Source organism: Arachis ipaensis, chromosome B2, assembly GCF_059453495.1.
Source record: "Arachis ipaensis isolate K30076 ecotype BB chromosome B2, ASM5945349v1, whole genome shotgun sequence".
NCBI classification, from domain to species: Eukaryota; Viridiplantae; Streptophyta; class Magnoliopsida; order Fabales; family Fabaceae; genus Arachis; species Arachis ipaensis.
In genome coordinates, this window is record NC_142437.1 from 110724077 (window position 1) to 110744359 (window position 20283).

General features: G+C 32.0%; 2 protein-coding genes across 2 annotated transcripts; one reads left to right on the forward strand and one right to left on the reverse strand.

Moving 5' to 3' along the window:
* Positions 1-6066: 6066 nt before the first annotated feature.
* On the forward strand, positions 6067-9725 carry LOC107627693 (receptor-like protein 6). Its single transcript, XM_088504030.1, has one exon. It carries the CDS (start codon positions 6129-6131, stop codon positions 9474-9476), a length of 3348 nt encoding a protein of 1115 aa, XP_088360156.1. The 5' UTR covers positions 6067-6128; the 3' UTR covers positions 9477-9725.
* Positions 9726-13924: 4199 nt separating this feature from the next.
* On the reverse strand, positions 13925-16021 carry LOC148575212 (uncharacterized). The gene is made up of 4 exons (XM_088506115.1): positions 15806-16021; positions 14541-14612; positions 14326-14427; positions 13925-14233 (listed from the first exon to the last, which is right to left on the reverse strand). The coding sequence occupies exons 1-4, from the start codon at positions 16019-16021 to the stop codon at positions 13925-13927; spliced, it is 699 nt and encodes a 232-aa protein (XP_088362241.1).
* Positions 16022-20283: the final 4262 nt, after the last annotated feature.

A 20283-nucleotide genomic window follows, 5' to 3' on the forward strand; every position in this document is an offset into this window, starting at 1 on the left:
TAGTTGTCAAATCATAATCTTTTCTCTTACCTATTCCCTTGATTCTAGGAGCTAACCTCTCCTTTTTAATTTTAAACTTCCTTCCTTGTTGATAACCGCGCCACTTAATGGTCATTAACTACATAACCCTCTCTCTCTCCACTCAGCATTTAATGCTTCCATAACCCCCACATCTCTCCAACCTCTTCGGCCACCCCCATCATCTTCCCTCTCTTTTCTTCATTTTCATAACATGAAAAAGAAGGTAGCACCCAAGAGAAGTAGCCGAACCCCTCTACGCAAAAATCCTCCATTTTCTTCTACCCCTCAAACACACACTCACATTCACATACACTCCACATCTTCCTCATCCCCTTCATCTTCCTCCAAGCAAACTGAGACCATGAGAAGAAAGGTCATTGCTCAGAAAACTTCATCCAGAAAGAAGATTGGGAAGGATAAAGAACCGGTTGTGGAAGAGGAAGAAGAGAAGACTCAGTCTTCTTTACCTCACTCACCTCTAAAGAAATCAACTCCTCATGCTTCTGGGCGCAGTTCACAGCGCGCAAAGAGTTACGTGTTTCGTAACACCAGGGAACCACCGAATTTGGAATCACTTGATTTAAAAAATAAGTACAACAAAGGTCACTCACACTTTGATCCAGTCATATTTAACTCATGCGCTTCATATGAATTTCATAATGAAGCCCTGAAGAAGCGTCACTTGTGTGCATCCCACATAGTGCACTTGGAATCTCTTAGTGCTAAAGGCATCAACTTTGTCTCTCTCTTTAAAAATCTGAAATGGACTCCCTTGTTCAATATTCAGAAACCTGTGTATCCAGCTTTGATTCGTGAGTTTTATGCAAACATGAGGTTTATTGATGGTGCAATCCATTCCTATGTCAAGCGGGTTCATATGTCCCTGAACAAAGAAACAATTAGTACTGCTTTGGGATATGTTGATGAAGGAGCCGTTGCTTATATGACTGGAAAATAGAATTCGCAGGTTGGAATCTCACTCCAGATTGCTTTGAATCAAACTTGCGTAAATTTCTCTGCTTTGGATGCACGATTTTGACCCACAAAGCTCTTGGTCCTGAAAGAGCACTTCTGCACAGAATCATCAATCACATTCTAATGCCTCATAGTGGTTCATACCATAGAGTAACTATCTGTGATACTTTGGTACTTTTTGCTATTATTACTTCTTCTCCTATCTCTTTTGCATATCTTATGGTGAGACATATGTGGGAATGTGTTAGAAGTGACAAAAAGGCTAATCTTCCTTATGGAATCTTTCTTACATGCATCTTTGAATATTTTAATGTTGATCTAACTAATGAAGATGTAGAAAATAAAGTTTCCACAATCAAGGGAGGAGGAGTCTCGGGTTCTATGAAAGGCACCAAAGGAAAACGTTCCATGCCCTCTGAACTGTCTGAAAGTGATCTTGAGAGCTGCCCACATGAGCCAACAAAGATTGAGGATTCAATCAAGGATGTACTCACTGAGTTCTCAAATATGTCCAATCTAATGGTGCAATCCTATAAAACAGCTCGCAAGCAAGCATATGAGAATGAGAAAGCTTGGATTAAGTGCCAAGAAAGAGTTAACTTACTGCTGCAGAGTTTTGAAAAGGAAAGGGGTGCACAGGAAGATGATGAATACGGATCTGAGTTTAACCTTTCTGATGATTGATCTAGTTGTCATTTTCATTGTTTTAAAAACTTTGTGTCTGTTCTGATATTTTGGTATTTGCTCTTGGATACTTTTGACTTTATGTTTAGATTAAACAAACATTATGCTTTTTGGTATATTCTTGTTTGATTTGCAGATTTTTCTATTGATGACAAAAAGGGGGAGAAAAAGTTGAAAAATTGAAAAAAAAAAAACAGGGGCTGAAATCATTTTGATTTATGATCACCCCTGTGCATAAGCTCTATGTTCCAATGATCATGCCTTATGATTTATGATCTGTTTTGTTGAAATAATTGCTGGAACTTAGTTATGTTTTGATAATTTTCCTGATAGGTTGAATGAATGCTGGATAATTTGTGTGCTCTGATATGATTCTGTTTAATTGATAATGTTTTCCTTGCTATAAACTGATAAGTTTTTGCTCTGATATGATTGCTGAAAAATATTGTCTATTTAATCAAATGATTTGGCAGCAAAATTTTTTTTGGAAATTATCTAATGTGTTTTTTTTTGTTGCTATGTACTCTGTACTCAATCATCTTGTTTGTTATTGAGCAGAAAATCATTTATATGATAACAAATTAGTTTTGTCTATCACTTTACTTCTGCTCATAAATCAAGCTGTTCAAAATTTTAAAATTCCATATGTTGAGTACATGGTGGCTATTAGCTTGATTTTAAATGTTACAGGTATTGCTTTCTTTGGTAAAATGGCATATATTTAGGGGGAGCTATGTAACAGTTGGAAAGGAGGAGGAGTCCAAATCTTTAAAGGGAGTACTCTAAACCTTTTCATTTCAATTTTTAATAATGTTTGTCATCAAGGGGGAGATTGATGAGTTTGGAAAACTCCAAATTAAATTTAATGATGATCAAATATTATTAAAATAACTAATTATAAAATTATTAGTTTAAAGTTGTATTTATATGTATTGATTAATAATTTTGTTATTATGCAGATTATGGATATTGAGCATAAAAGCAAATCAAAGCCCAATTGTGCTAACAAAATACATTCAGCCTTGTGCAAAATTGTTATATTAAGTGGCTGAATTATGGTTATGTTTGTTGGGCCAGGAAAATATATTTGTAGCCCAACAATGTGGCTGGTCCGAAATAAAAGAGAAAATGGAGCACAATATTTTCTACTCATTTAATATGATGAAATCCATTTCTTTAATCATATTGCTGCATGCTTTCAACGGATCCCACTCTCATCTTTTGGTGGATTTCAAATTTATTCAACTTGTATTAATAGCATTGGAAAGATGAAAGAGAAAATAGAAATTGATTTGATTGCTATCATTAATGACACCGCTACCAAACCAAAGGGAAGTGAGAAACTTAATTCATTTTCATTCTCTCTCTTAGTTTCATTGAAAGCATTTCAATTTTCTCTCTCTTCTCTCTCAAAGTTTCGGTCACATCCATCAGGAAAATGGAAGCTAAGGCAAGTTATCAGAAGAAAAAAGAAGAAGCTAGAAGCAAGCATGGAGCCATAGTGATGATGGCATCAAGAAAAAGAAAATCAAAAGTATGGTGTGGCTGAGATCTTTGCCACTAAAGGTAAGATGTGGTGAAGTAATCTCAAGCCTTCCATACCCGAAAATGGAGAAAATCCACTTCGGTCAAAAGAAGAAGATCCCTTGGAAGCATGGCTCGTCTCTACCTTTGCTCAACCACTACAGGAGGTAGCTACTGTAGCTATATGGAGGATGAGGCAGAGGATAAGGACAGGAGAAGCTATCAAGCATCAAGGACTCATCAAGGGCTAGGAATCTTTCTTGGAGAGCAAGTCAAGATGGAAGGCCCGAATTGATGGATCTTGGTGAGAAGAGAAGACCCAGAGGTAATTGCATGTTGGTTTAAGCATTTAGTTTTCTCTCCTGTCTCTCTGGCCGAACCGGTTTTGTTTGAAAAAGAAGAAGATCAGCTCGGTTCAACAGTTTCAACCTTGAAGGCTTCCACTTCTATAAATAAGGGAGAACATCCAGAGCTTGAAGTAAGGAGTTAAGAGTGCAAAGTATAGAGTTCTCATAGCTACCCAAGCTAATAGAAGTTCTTCTCCTTCAATGTTTTCATTTTGTAATTTTTCTGTTTAGTTTTGTCTGTCTTAAGTCTCATGGAAAAAGGCAAACAGTGAGCTTTGTAAGAAAAAGCCACAGAGCGAAAAAAGGCAGAGTATACAAAATTAAAATAAAAATCCATAGATGTCCTAGAGGTCCTTTGTACATCTGTGTTGTGTTTCATGAATCTGTGGGAATCCCCTTGCAAGTTGGGTTAGCACTTTGCAGTTAAAAGTCTGGTAGGTGACGAAGTCAAGTTCAGGATTGGGGATAGATTCTGGACTTGTCCCGGATAGGAAGGGTAGTTCCTAGGGAGAATTGGTGTCTGTAATCTGTTTGATTATAGTGAAATTCCATCATTGTTGTGATGGAGACTAGATGTAGGCTGCATTACACTTAGCAGCTAAACTAGGATACTTCTGGGAGTGATTTTCTCTTTCTACTCTACTCAAATTCTAATTCTGTTTGAATGAGACAAAATTGAAAAATATCTCCTTATTGGTTACGAGACAAAAAGAAAAAGTCTCTTGACCAGTGACGAGATAAAAAGTAGAAATATCTCCTGAAGCGTTTTAAAAGGGCAGCAAGTCTTACTCAGCAAAAAAGGGCTAAGATTCAACCCCCATTCTCTTAGCCACTGATAACCATCAAATCTATATTCCTATATTTATTATATCTTGTCGTTATAAACATCCATATTACAAATGTCATAATAATATTATTAATTATAATAAATTTTACCTTACAAATATTCAAATTCCATACTATTTGACCTACTTATATAACTCTCTTATTACTATTCCTTTAAATAACATCAAATTTAGCACAAGAAATTTATTTCCAAAATACATAACATCTCAAACTTACTCGAGCATCATTCTTTGGATAATATCACCAAACAAACAGACAATTTATTTATCAAAGTTTGCATGGTTTGTCCACAAATGAAGAGGGGCCTCTTTGTTTATAAACGATTATATTAGATGAAAAGGAGACAACTACATTTGTGGCACATGTAATCAAATACCACAATATCCAACAATAAGTTAACTTTATATACTTTTTATAATCTTATCTATCAAACAGACCATTTGTTTATCAAAGTTTGCATGGTTCGTCTATAGAAAACATTAACACCCACAAATGAAGAGGAGCCTCTTTGCTTGGAAACGATTATATTAGATGAAAAGGAGACAACTACATTTGTGGCATATGTAATCAAACACCACAATATCCAACAATAAGGTAACTTTATATACTTTTTATAATCTTATCTATCAAATTATTAGTTACTAACCCAATACTTATTTTAGATCAAAGTGCTACAATAATTTTTGTACTATTTGATGGCAAAAAAAAAATTATTGGGCACAAGTGCTTCAAATCTAATGACACTCCAGAAAAATTTGTGCAACCTCACACTTATATTTGAAGTCAAAATAAATGATTTTAATCTCAAAAAGATTTTTAATAATACACTCTTACCAAGACATCATTTTTATTTCTAATTTAAATTATTCATTGATTATAGAAACTAACTTCGCCAACACTAATATCATCAGACGAAAATCACATATCCATCAAGAGATTAAAGAGAAAGAAAATTATACAAATTCAAGACACATCTTCAGAAAAAGAACATACATGCAAAGATGGAACAAACAACACAATAAAAAGTGGATACAACTCAACAATTCATAAAGAATATACAACAAAAAGAAAAAAACAACAACTCTAACAACAATTCTAACATCTAAATCTTTTGTACTACAAATTATTTTAAATAAAACACCTTTCAAATTTAACTTTAATTTACACATTTAATTTAATTCTACAAAACATAATAATTTTTAATATTTATTATATACTGTCATTAATTTCCCGTCCCGCACATCGCGCCCGGGTCTTATTCTAGTTATAAATGATACCCGTTATTACTTGTCACCCTACCGTATACGCTACTGTTATATGTTATTATCATCAATGAAAATTATTGGCAATCAGGGGAAGAAAATAAAAGGAGAAAATCATAATCATTTTGGTGCAACAAAATAAAACGTAAAGATTGGGCGATGGAACGAAGTCACAATTTGTTTGTTTGATCACTGAAGTGTGAAGATAAGGGATGAGTGGAGAGACTACTTCATGCAATTACAATCTTGGAGGACTTTGTGCATTTTTTGTTGATGATGACTTACTACAATACCATATATTGCACGCAGTGCCCATATCAATTTCATTCATGATGAGTTGTATAACATATGATTTGGAATCTATAAATAACAAATTCTCATATGCAAAATAAAAAAACCATATTCACTACTCTTCCATACATCTTATTTATCATAGTCATAGATTATAATTTATAAGTTGCCTCTCATAATGAAAACCGCCCTTATCTTGTGGTTTTACTTGCTACTACCCTTGTCCCTATTAAACTTCACTTACACCATTAACATTGTTACTTCCCAATGTCTTGGCCATCAACAATCTTTGCTACTCCATTTGAAGAACAACCTCATATTTAGCCCAGCTAAGTCCAATAAACTAATTCATTGGAACCACACTGATGATTGTTGCCAATGGAAAGGTGTAGCTTGCAGCACCAAGGGAAATGTTATTGCTCTTGACATAAGCCATGAATTCATCACTGGAGGAAACTTAACTAGTCTCTTCAAACTGCAATATTTGCAGAATTTGAATTTGGCTTATAATGAGTTCCACTTTGGAATTAATTCCGAGTTCAAAAACCTGAAGAATCTCAGGTATTTGAATTTGTCAAATGCTGGTTTCATGGGACAAATTCCAACTAAAATCTCTCACTTGTCCAACTTGGAAACTCTAGATTTGTCTACCACATTCACCTCATCATCACAACATGGTCTAAAACTTGAGAAGCCAAACATTGTAGAGTTTGTGCAAAACTTTACAAGAATGAAAGAACTGTATCTAGATGGTGTTGCAATTTCAGCCAAAGGAGAGGAGTGGTGCCATGCTGTTTCTTCCCTACAAAGTTTACAAGTTTTGAGTATGTCCTCTTCCAATCTCTCTGGCCCTCTTGATCCTTCATTAACAAAGCTTCAATCTCTCTCAGTACTTCAACTAGACCATAACAATTTGTCAAGCCCAGTTCCTGATTACTTTGGGAATTTGTCTGGCTTAAACACATTGCAGCTCAGAAGTTGCGGATTGAGTGGAGTTTTTCCAAAAAATATCTTGCAACTACCATCACTTCAAGTTCTTGATGTGTCTGATAATCAAGGTCTTCATGGTTCCTTAACAAACTTCCCAAATCAAGCATCTCTCAGTCACTTGAATCTTAGCCACACAAATTTCTCAGGTCCTATACCAGATTCTATTGGCAATTTGAAACATTTTTCTACACTAGATTTGTCCAATTGCCAATTCAATGGGACACTTCCCAATTCAATCTCAAATCTTGCCCAACTTGTTTATCTTGATTTGTCATTCAATAATCTTACTGGTCCACTTCCATCTTTCAATAGATCAAAGGCCTTGAAAACTTTGTATCTTAATCATAATTATCTGAATGGTACACTTCCATCCACCCATTTTGAAGGCCTTACAAATCTTGTGAGCATTAATTTAGAAGTTAACTCTCTAAATGGAAGATTCCCTTCATCTTTGTTTTCACTTCCATCCCTACAACTTCTCTTTCTTGCTAACAATAGATTTGATGGCCAACTTGATGAGTTCCCAAATGGTTCCTCTTCCTCAATAGAGATGCTTGATTTAAGTGAAAACAATTTTCAAGGGCATATTCCTATGTCTATCTTTCAACTGAAAAGGCTCAATTTACTTGAATTTTCCACAAACAAGTTCAATGGCACCATAAAATTGAGTATGATTCGTCAAAGGCTACAAAATTTGGCAACACTTGATCTCTCAGACAACAACTTGTCAGTTGTGGATGACAATGACATTCCATTTCCCAAGTTGAAGCATTTCTGTTTGGCTTCATGCAAGTTGGGTACATTTCCTTCATTTTTGAGAAATCAAAGTACTTTGCTTTATTTAGACTTATCCAGCAACCAAATTGAAGGAACCATACCCAACTGGATTTGGAGATTTGAGTTTTTGACCGGCTTGAATCTTTCTCAGAATTCTCTAACGGATATGGAAGGTCCTTTCCAAAATCTGAGTTCAGTCATATTCCTGCTTGATCTTCATGACAATCAATTGCAAGGGCCAGCACACATTTTCACCAAGAACTTGGTTTACTTGGACTACTCCAATAATAGATTCAGTTCTATACCAGCAAAAATTGGTAGCTCTATTCCTTTTTCAATTTATATATTTTTATCAGGCAACAATTTTCATGAAAAAATCGATGAATCCATTTGCAATATTTCAACTCTTAGAGTGCTTGATCTTTCACATAATGGCTTCATTGGCAACATTCCTGAATGCTTGACAACAAGGAAGAGTAGCTCCCTGAAACTTCTAAGTCTTGCTGGAAACAAACTCAGTGGCCAAATTTCAGATACATTCTCAACTTCTTGTGATCTAAGGCTTCTTGATCTCAATGGAAATCTTTTAGAGGGAACCATCCCAAAATCTTTGGCTAATTGCCAAAACCTCCAAGTCTTAAATGTTGGAAACAATCAATTGATTGATGAGTTCCCATGCTTCTTGAAGAACATTTCTACACTGAGAGTCATGGTCTTGAGGTCAAACAAATTTTATGGACATATTGGATGCTCCAATGTGATTGGCAACTGGGAAAAGCTTCAAATTGTTGATGTAGCTGCCAACAAATTCACCGGCATGTTACCGACAACACTCTTTCAGAGTTGGAAAGCATTGATGTCTGACAAAGATGATGATATGTCAAGGTTTGACCATTTATCTTTTGATATTTATGATAACAATACAAGTTCTGTGACTCTTGAGACTATAACTACAATTTTCTCAAAGAGCAGCAAAATGAAGTTAGCCAAACTTGTTACAGTTGAGCCACTTTATGTGGTGGATCACTTGTTCTCTCATGTATATGCGGAGGCTTATTATAGTCTTGGTAGGTATGAGGACTCAGTTACCATTGTAATCAAAGGTCAACAAATGAAGTTGGAAAAGATTCTCATTGCATTCACTTCATTGGATTTCTCATCAAACCAATTTGAAGGGCCAATACCAGAAGAGATCATGAGTTTCAAAGCATTGCATGCTCTTAACTTGTCACACAATGCATTCTCAGGCCATATTCCTTCAACTTTGGGAAACTTGAGAAATCTTGAGTCCTTAGACTTGTCAATGAATTCTCTGAGAGGAGAGATTCCAACTGAGCTTGCAAGTTTATCTTTTCTTGCCATCATGAATCTCTCCTATAATCATCTTGTGGGGAGAATTCCAACAGGCACTCAAATTCAATCGTTTGGAGCACATTCATTTGTGGGAAATGAAGCGTTATGTGGACCTCCATTGACACAAGGTTGTGGTGGAGAAGAGCAAGGGTTGTTACGACCATCATCTAAAACTACTAACTCTCATAATAGTAGTTCAGTTGATTGGAGTTTGTTAAGTGTGGAATTGGGATTCACTTTTGGGTTTGGAATCTTTATCATGCCACTCATCTTGTGGAAGAGATGGAGGTTGTGGTACTCCAAGAAAGTAGAGGAAGCTCTATACAAGATTGTGCCTCAACTTGATTTTGTATATGAACGTCGTGGTGGGAAGAGATATAGATCTTTAAGGTGGAAGCCTTATTGATTGTTGTTTCACTTTCATTTGTATGATGTATGTATGTTGTTGTTGTTGTTGTTTTCTTTTCTTTTCTTTTCTTTTATCTTCCTTTAATTTGTGTGTGATCAGTATAGAAATAAGAACTGTGTTAGTTAGGTTGAAGCTAGCCGTTGGTAGGTCGTATGAGTTATGACCATGATAGTTTTATTTGAAGCTTTTCTTTTAGAGTTAGCCTCAGAAGTGAAGAGAGATTGATTACACGAATGTTTAATTTGCGTGTGTTATATATATTACATGAATGTCTGCATGTGTTATTATAAGTGTCCTGTAAATTAAATAAATGAATTGCATGATTTTTACAAAACGAAAATGTGAAGGAAACAATAAAAGACAATTAAAATCAGTCAAAATTATCTTATTTTATATTTATTAATTATTTTTAAAATAAATATATAATATTAAATATAATAAATATACTATTTTAAATACTATATATATAAAATTATAAATATTAAGTTAAATAAGATAATTTTAAATTATTGTATTTCTAGCATTATTTTTTACGAAAAGAATTTTGTCTAACGCCATTTTTTTTATCAATAATTTTCCACAAAAAGTGGATAAACAATTATTACTTGGTGAGGGTTAAGAATTTGAGTTGTTATTATAAAAAAAGTATTAGTTGGTTATTGATAAAAAAAATAATAAAATAAAATAATTTTCGTTCAATTTTTTTTAAGAACAAAATAACATTGAATAACAATGAATATCAATAAAAAATTGTCGTTACACAAAAAGGCTCAAGAACCACTTTATTATTTGATTTTTTTAAATAAATAAAATAAATACTTTATTTATCAAAATAAATATTTTGCAATATTTTTATCAAAATACATCGTATGTCTTATCTTGTTTACAGTGTAAATAAAATAATACTACACGTGTAAACGAGATAAAACACGAAGTGAGTATTATTTTATTGGGGATCACTCAAATAAAGATGCCTATTTCATCTTTTACTAAAGATGTTTTTATGTTGCATTTTAATTAATTTTTGTATAATTTATATGGTGTTCCTCATCACGTATTATTAAATTTTTAAAATATTTTCTTTTCAAAAACAATAAAAAATATTTAAATTAGACTAAAACTAAAAAAAAATAATAGATTAACTATTAGATTATTTCTGAAATTGTTTATATAAAAAAATATGTCACAGTACACTCATCAATATATATATATAACAAGCTCAAGTCTCTTAAATATTTTACAAATAAAAAAATAGTTAATTTATATTCGTGCGATATATAAAACAATTATTATATTATTATTACATTATAGATTAAAATTTACTAATTTAAAATTATTTTCATTTTTAATATAAGCATTAAAAATAAATAAATTTTTTATAATTAGATGTAGTGTAACAAAATATATATAATATTAATTAATTTTAAAAAAATTATGAAAAAATTCTAAAAAAAGTAAACATAAAAAGTATTCATAAAAATAAATATGTTTAAAAATATTTGTTTTAATTTTGTTATTTTACAAATATATTTGATATCTGGTCCAAACATAAAAAGTGCAGATATCGAATTCGATCTTATGAGTTTAGTGTGGATTGTATCGAAATTTTAGCCATATCTGATTTGCGAACAACCCTAACAATAATAATTAAAAAATAATAATGATTATACTTTTAACTAAGAAGAAATTCTAAAAAAAATACTAAATACAAGAACAATTTAATCAAATATTAAAAAAAATTTACTTTAAATCGATTGGACTTTTTTTGCCCATATATATATATATATATATATATATATATATATATATATATAAATGTAATAATAATAATAATAACAATAATAATATGGTAATTATTTTGTATGTTACACAAATATAAACGTTTTTCCTATGAACTTAAGAAAGGTTTTGTAAGTCTCTAGTCTTGTTATCGATTTTTTTGGTATTAGTCCTCTTATTATCGATTTGATTCATATATAATTCGGATGATAAATTATTTGGTAATGTGCTTCTTTTTTTGCTGTGGCATACTTCTTTATATTATTATTATTATTATTATTATTATTATTATTATTATTATTATTATTATTTTGCACATTCAAAAATTCATAGATAAAAGTGAAAAATCATGAAGTACAATCATGATTTTAAAAATAACAGGGCCAAATTATTGCCATAACATAATAAAAGTATGGAAGTTTATCATTCTCCTCTAATGAAGGGAACAAAATTCATTTCAATAGTTTATTTAACGTTTAACAGAATAAAAATGAATTTTACTAAAATAAATTCCAGTACGAGTTTAATATTTTTATTCATCATAAAATACTTATAGAATTACTCGTAGAGAAATTTTAGAAAAAAAGGCATGATTTTTAATTTTATTTTTAATTTTAAAATGAATTTTAATTTTATTTTTTAATAATATTAATTTTTTACCGTATATAATTATTTAATTATTTTTTAATCACATCTAAATAAATTATTCTTAATAAAACTTTTTTGTGTTATTAAATTATCTTTTTTAGAAAATAATTAACTATTAAAATAATTAAACTTTTCACAACTAAAATAATAAAAAATTGTGAACGAAAAAAATTAACCATCACGATAATTTTTTATATTTTTATTCATATTTTAATTATAAACGTAAATATAATTTGATTATATTATTTATAAAATGTGATTATAGAGCGATATAGATAAAATTTAGTTATATTATTTATATATAGTTTTATTGTATTGCTTATAAAGTTAGATTATAATTATGACTATAAAATTGTTCCCGTATTTTTGTATGTGTGGCTAATTGATGGTGTTGAAACATTACCCTTAATTATAAATAAGGTTTATAATTTAAAAAATCAAAGACTCAATTAAAAAGATATGAAAAAGATGATGTTAAAATATTCTAACTCTTTAAAATAAGAATAGTTGAAATTCAATTAAAAATTATTTAAAATTTAAACTCAACAAAAGTTTATATTCAATGTGTTTTGTATTAAATATATTTAATAACCTATTATATCTTATTGGTTGAAATTAGTTTTTATAATATTACTTTTCTAATAACACTTTATTAGAAAGAAACTATTTTTTCAAAATTTTTTAAAAATTAATTAATATTATATATATTTTGTTACATTATATTTAATTATAAAAATTTTATTTATTTTTAATTCTTATATTAAAATGAAAACAAATTTAAATTAGTAAAATTTAATCTATAATATAATAATAATATAGTAATTATTTTATATATCGCACAAATTTAGTGTGGCATTTTTTTTATATAAACAATTTCAGAAAAAAATCTAATAGTTAATCTATTACTTTTTTTGTTTTAGTTCAATCTAATGTCTTTTATTGTTTTTGGAAAGAAAATCTTTTAAGAAATTTAATAATATGTGACGAGGAACACCAAATAAATTATACAAAAACCAATTAAAATGCAACATGAAAACATCTTTAGAAAAAGATGAAATAGGCATCTTTATTTGAGTGTTCTCCTATTTTGTTTACACTGTAAACGAGATATGTTATTAATTATGATGTTTACAGTTGTAAATGAGATATGTTACGATAAATTTTTAGCAGGTATAAAAGGATCTACAATCCCTTGTATTCTCACTACACCACATCCGGCAGATAGCAGCGGTTATGTACAGGATTAGCAGTGGTTTTTAACCGCTGCCAAACGGATAGCAGCGGTTGATAAATCCGCTGAAAGATAATGTGCGGCTAAACCCTTAGCAGCGATTATTAGTAACCGCTGGTATAACCGCTGCTAGATGGTATTTTGCAGCGGTATAATTTTGCAGCGGTTTCATCCGCTACGAAATCGTAAAAATATGATTTCTTGGAGATTGCAGTGGTTGTAAACCGCTGCAAAATTCCGTACGTTTACTAATCCTGTTATGATATAGCAGCGGATTTAAAACCGCTGCCAAATGTCGAGTAACACTTTTTTTAAGTTAAACCAGAATTTATAATAAAATGTGCCAACTCTTTTATTCTTCATACGTTCATCCACTCAATTGCTTTAATTTATTAAATTAACCAACAGCCAATCCAACTACAACACACGAAACAAAACAAAAATAAGTTTGCAAAGGTGACTCATTATAATGGTAATTTGAATCCGATGCATCCATGACTGTAAACTACAAATAAAGTCAACAAAATGAAAAACTACAAATAAATATCTCAAAAGTCATTATGACAGTGAACAATAAAAGAGTATTCAAATTCCAACACTGATAATTCAAATCATTAGTGCCCGCACATCATCTTGCATGGGATGAGGTTGGTGCACTTCTCAAAGAATCCAAATCCGCAGCTATTTCAGGTGGCAAATTACCTTCTTGTTACTGGATTATGTATCTTAACAAATTTCCCATTGTCTGCATTTTTGCCTTCTCCTCTGCTGCCTCTGTCTCTATTCTCTATCTCTTTGCCTTCTCCTCTGCTGCCTCTGCCTCCATTCTCTGTCTCTTTTCCTTTTCTTCTGCTGCTGCTGCCTTGAGTTCTGCTGCCTCCGCCTTAAGTTTTACAATCTCCATCTGATACTCCTCAATCTGTACACCGTAGTCCGACTTCTCTGGAATGTTACGAAAATATTGACTCGGACATGTACCAATACCGAGTCCACGAACTCTTCCTGGGTTCTCTTTTCCAAGCACTTGTGCAAGGGAATCATTTTGTGAAAATTCCTTGCTAGAGGGGTCTTGGCTCTCAACAAGTTCAATTGCTTCCTGCAAACATGTGAGGACCGGATTTACACTAATCTAAATTCAATGGTAGTAATTGCAAAGAGAAATTTGAAAAAGTAAAGAACATGATTTACCCCAACCAAACACGCATCTTCATTCATATACAAACCATTCCTTTTTTTATGACTCATGGTCCATCCCTCTCCTCTACCAATAGGCCTTCCCTGTCGTTGCTCCTATAACAATCATCAACACACAATTATATAACAGACAACACTATATTACCAGAAACACGTCAACATTCTGGAATTGAAGTTAAATTAGTTACTTCTTCGTGTCTCTTTCTTGCCATCGTTTTAGAACCTCCGGTATGTGTGTACAGTTGCTTTGAACGATTAACGGCATTTTTTCTACACATCTCCTACACACAAAACGAAGAAAATTAAATGTTATCTGGATAAATTACTACACTGTTAATGGTTTTATAAGTCAGCCTTGTACACACGACTTTAGGAAACACAAAAAAGGATAAGGTGATGAACTTTTGGGTAGTAGTTTTTCCACTATCACAATAAATTCAGCATACTTAGTAGTAATTCATTACGATTTAAATTCGAATACAATGAAATTTCAACTAAATATTTGTTACCTTTGTGTCCTCGTCCAACCGATATTGAAGAAACTTTTCCAGTGATCTGCCTCTATTCCTGCTGGCTTACGCTTGATATTTTTCTCAAAAGTTAGTTCTTCGTCATAAACCTTATGGAACAAATGATTTCTTACGTTCTTCCAGCAGCTTCCTATTCTTTGTACAATCTCCGCTTTATCCATCCTCTTTTATCGTCCTCATAGTGGAAGCCTCGCTACAAGTAGTTCAGATCAAAAGACAACACATAATAATTAACCACCTCAAACAGACTTAAATATTATCAAAAGACACATCATTAGACATGAATAATTCTCGACAACAAAATTTACTGAAGTCAACTACAAGAAACCCAACATGCACTATCCTTCTCTAATTTACCAGACTTAAACAAATAAAATAGAAAACCAAAGAAATCCACCTACTAACGGAGAGTTGCAGCAAAAAAAGACAGCATCCCCATAGTTAGGAAACAATGAAATAATCTCTCAACAAAAAATTAAAACCACATAAACATTCAAAATTTCAAAGTTACGAATATAACAGAATCAACTTGTGCAAATGTGTTCCAAATTTATTTTCTTCAGACATTTTTATTTAACCGAAAGTCATAAATAATAGCTAGTCACTCTCTAATTAATAACAATAGGAGCAGCTTTAACATTCTCATGAGGTTTATAAGTTTTATCATTATTATTGTTATTATTATTACTACAATTATTAGTCACATTGCTATACACGAAGGACCGGATTAATTGGAGATTACGCTATATAATTATCTAGTGCAATTTACACTATACAAAAAATTCCTTAGAAATTTATCGATATTCTATAAAAATCTGTATGGTTGATATCATGTGTGTGCATCTTAATCTTTCCTTGTTTTGTTCATTTAATAGACAAAAAAAGCATTTTTCAAGGAGCATTGGTAGCGCCTTACTTTATCAAACAAAAAAAATAAATATTACCTTAACCTGGTCAAACGCATGCTCCTTGGAAGTCTTGCTCATTTTTTTCCAACTTTTTGCACAAATTGGTAACTGTTGAAAATCATACCCCAATGTCTCCAAGAACCCGCTCAATAAGCCCGCTACCTGACCAACTTGTTGCAACTCTCTGTTATGGTGTAGTACGATCGTCTTTCCAGAAGGAAGTGCTAATGCCTCCTTAACAGTCAGCTCCATAGAAGAGGTCACACCATTTTCTAACAGAATGAACAAACTTTAAATGTTAGTTTACTAAGAGAATTATAATGCACGGAGAATAGTCATTACATTTTCTAAGAAACAAGCATAAAAAGAATACCTATGACATCAACAACCCAATAATCGGTGTCCTTTTTTGCTGTTGGCATTGCCTTGATGTTCAACTTCATGTGCGGCAAATAAGTCGTCGAGATGGTCATCAAATGACTCGACCTCATCCGCCTCCGGGTCATAGTCTTCATCTTCTGAATGGTCATCTACAACTTCATGTAAATCCGGTTGATGCTTTCTATTTGTCGCAGGAGCTCGAGCATCCCTAATGTCACTTGTCGAAGCCAGCCGTGTTTCATTTCGCGGTGGTCGAAATGGTATAGCGTTAACACGGGATTGTCGAGCACCTTTCCCGGAATGCGGAGGTGGAGGCGCTCTAGCACGTTGCTGTGCACTTGAAGTATTTGCTCCCGTTTTATATGTTCCATCCGTGTGCTAAAAACAAAGTAATTAGTACATCAACCAATTTTTTTCAGTTTTTCCACAAATTATATTGAATAAAAGTCTATACTAAAAGGCAAATAAACATTTTAAATAACTGGTGCATTAAATAACTCACCGGAGTAGCGTGAGTTTGACTATTAGGGCCAGCTACAGTTCCGGCTGCAGTACTAACAGTGTACCGAGATTTTCTTGGCATTTGATTATTCCTTTAAACAACACAAGGTCATTAGACAATTAGCAAGAGAACAACAATGTAAAAGTCAATAGTGCACAATGATAATACCAAATATATGAATCAAGTTTCAAACAACATAGTACACTATTTAACAATTTTGTTGTCTGAATGATAATAAATAAATCAAATTAATTATTCAAGAAAAGTCTGGTATCAACTTTCAAAGGTGCTAATATAGGAGACAAACTTGGTGGTGTTAACGATGACATGGCAACAATTTTTTATCCCCAACAAACACTTGTCTAAGTGATGTGAGAAATTAATGTAACCTTGATTAAATCAAAGTAAAGCGAGCATTAGAAAAGTTGTTACATAGAATCATATGACCTCTAAATATCTATCGCATTAAATTTTCCCTAAACAAGTGATGCCCAATTTTGAGGCGATAATCCAAAGATTAGGGGTAAGAGTAAGTGAATGTTGATACTAATTCAACCTTCATATATCAACAATTTTTACAAGTATATCTAATTAATCTTGTAAATATTTGAATGCAAAGTAACTGGGCTATCTTGCATGTAAAGTAGCAGATCGTCAATAACCAAAGGGTCAAAAATTAAGTATCAGAATATTTGGGGCATCGCAATTTCAACTTCAAACAACAAATTTGTAAAAATTTTAAATCAAATATATACATGCATGAGAGCTCAAATGTTTTAACACCGAACACACTAAAGCAGGAATGGTGAATGACTCATTATTAATTTCATTACATATTATATATACATGGATTATTTTTTCCTTCCTGTCCATACTAGATACCTTTATGGCCTGTGGGATAAAGTTTACGTTCAAGTTTTGATGAGAGCTCCTAAAATCAACAGCCTACAAATCAGATAGACACTCAATAATTGATGTGTTTCAATTTTGAATCAATAATTGATATGTGTTTTAGCAAAATAAAACCCTTTTAGATAACGATAAATTTGAGAATATATTATTATAAATTAATAATATAAACTAGACTTATTTATAATTTGCCTTAGGTTATATATCCATATGCTTGAATTCCGTTGTTCATGTGATCCAAGCCCCTGAGGTATATATATATAAAAGTCTTTTAGATAATGATAAATTTGAGAATATATTATTAAAAATTAATAATATAAACTAGACTTATTTATACTTTGCCTTAGGTTATATATCCATATGCTTGAATTCCAATGTTCTTGTGATCCAAGCCCCTGACGTGTATGTGTGTGTGTATATGAAGAAAATTCCTGATTTATTAAAGAAGTACCAAAAGAGTACCCTTTATGTGTGTGTGTGTGAAGAAAATTCCTGATTTATTAAAGAAGTACCAAAAGAGTACCCTTTATGAGTACGACCACATCCATGCGGCACTCCCACTTCTACTGTATCTCAAACCGGAAAGAAGAAATAAGCCTTACACGTGACTTAGTAAGCCAAAACAGGGTTAATGCTAGCCAGCCATATAGAATAAGACTCTGTGCGTAGCTACAGATTAATTTACACCCTTCTAAATAAAGATTACTTTACACCCTACTAATCCTTGGCTCTCTCTCTGTTCTAATGCAAAAAAAGATGAATTCAATAACCGATGTAAAATAGTTTTATAAGTATATTCAATTACATAACATTAAATTAGTAAAAAAATATGTTCCTAGCCCCATAAACTCTCATCTAATATTTGTTCCACATATGACAGAGCAACTGCAGATCCAGAATCCAAATTGTTTGATAAAGATAGATATTAATGCAGACTTGATATGGTTCAAAGGAAAATATGTCATCTTAGGAGGAATAAATGCTTACCAAGTAATGGTTGAATCCAATTCTGTGTATTTGCAAGGTCTTTGTAATTTTACAAAAATGTATCATAGTAACTAAATAAAATAATTAAATAAAACTTATTAACATGACTTACAGATTCTCTGCCTAATACCTGACTCAACACAAATAAATAAATAAATAAAATCAAATAAAAAAACACTAAAAGATGCTTAATAATATGAGTCTATATGTATGCAACGAAAACTTTGTTATGATGATTCAAAGAACTTGGAAAAGCTAACTAAATTCAAATCATCTTCGCGTACAAATTAAATGCTTATCTTTGTTCTTAGAACTATGTTAGAGGAACAACAAAAACAAAATCAAAGAGCAAATGAAAAAGTAAAACAAAATCTGTTACATATGAGAAATCATCATCAACCTAAGCATGAAATGCAGAAAGATAGAAACAACATGAATTTAATACATAAGAATGAAAACGGAAAAATGAAGGAAAATTCATTGACTTTAGGTGACTGAGCAGAAAATATATAGAGCCAAAAACCACTGTTTCAGGATCACTTCAACCCTTTAACTAAATTTAAGAGCATTCTTCTCAATGATTAAGACTTTGTTACAATTTGGCTCACAAAATCATGGTTTTGGGTTTCTTAATGGTTAGTAACATAAAGCAGGGCAGAATAGCTAATCTACTTAGATTAGGTATTTCTTTACAACAAAGACTTTATATGACATATAAACAGATCTACATTATATAATTTATACAGAAGAAAAACTAAAAGAAACTTACCCTCCTCCACTGCCTAAACGTCTTTCTGATTTGTCAAATGCCAATCCTGCAAATTGACATAACAGAGTGAAGAAAACCAAAAAAAATTAAAAAATGATGTGAGCAAGGAAGACGGGCTGAAAACACAAAATAGTGGAGTTTATGTCTCATCCAATACAAGAAGTTATGCCAGCATGCGTGACAATAGAGTGGTTGTTGGTAGTGTTCCATATTATGAAAAAATTGTGGACATAATCGAACTGAACTACAGCTGCCATTTCACAGTGATTTTGTTCAGATGTATTTGGGCTGATACAACTACGGACAGAGGAATCAAACAAGACCATCTGGGCCTTACCAGCGTTAATTTCACTCGTCCAATTCACACTGGTGGTCGAGAAGAGGATGAATCGTACATATTGGCATCAGAAACTCATCTCGTGTACTATGTACGTGATGAAGTCGATCAAAAATGGAGTGTAGTGGTTCATGTAAAACCATGAGACTTGTATGACATGGGAGGAGAGAATGAAGAAGTTGAAGCTGCTTTTTCTCCACAGCCCGGGTTGAACATGTCAGCAGCAGGTGACATCAGTGATTTACAGTTGACAAGGGATAGTGATATAGAAGACTCAACAGAAGATGTTTCTGATAACATCGATCATGTGGCATAGTGAAAATATGGCAAAACATGTACATCATTCATAGAATATCTGTGTGTGTTTAATAATTTTAACAGTGTTTATGATGTACGGAGTTTGCTGGTAACATTAGTATCTGTGTTTTCGTCTTTGAATTAAGTTTTCATTTCAAGTTGATTTTCATGAATACACCAGTTCCTTATTTCTTCCAACGATTTTTGCTTTTCAAAGTTAGTTGTCTAGGCTTTGTTGTTCTCATCATCATTGTTATTGTTCTTAACCTCTAATAAAGAAAATTATGACATCGAGTAAATTATCTTGAATTACAATATTGTTATCATTGACA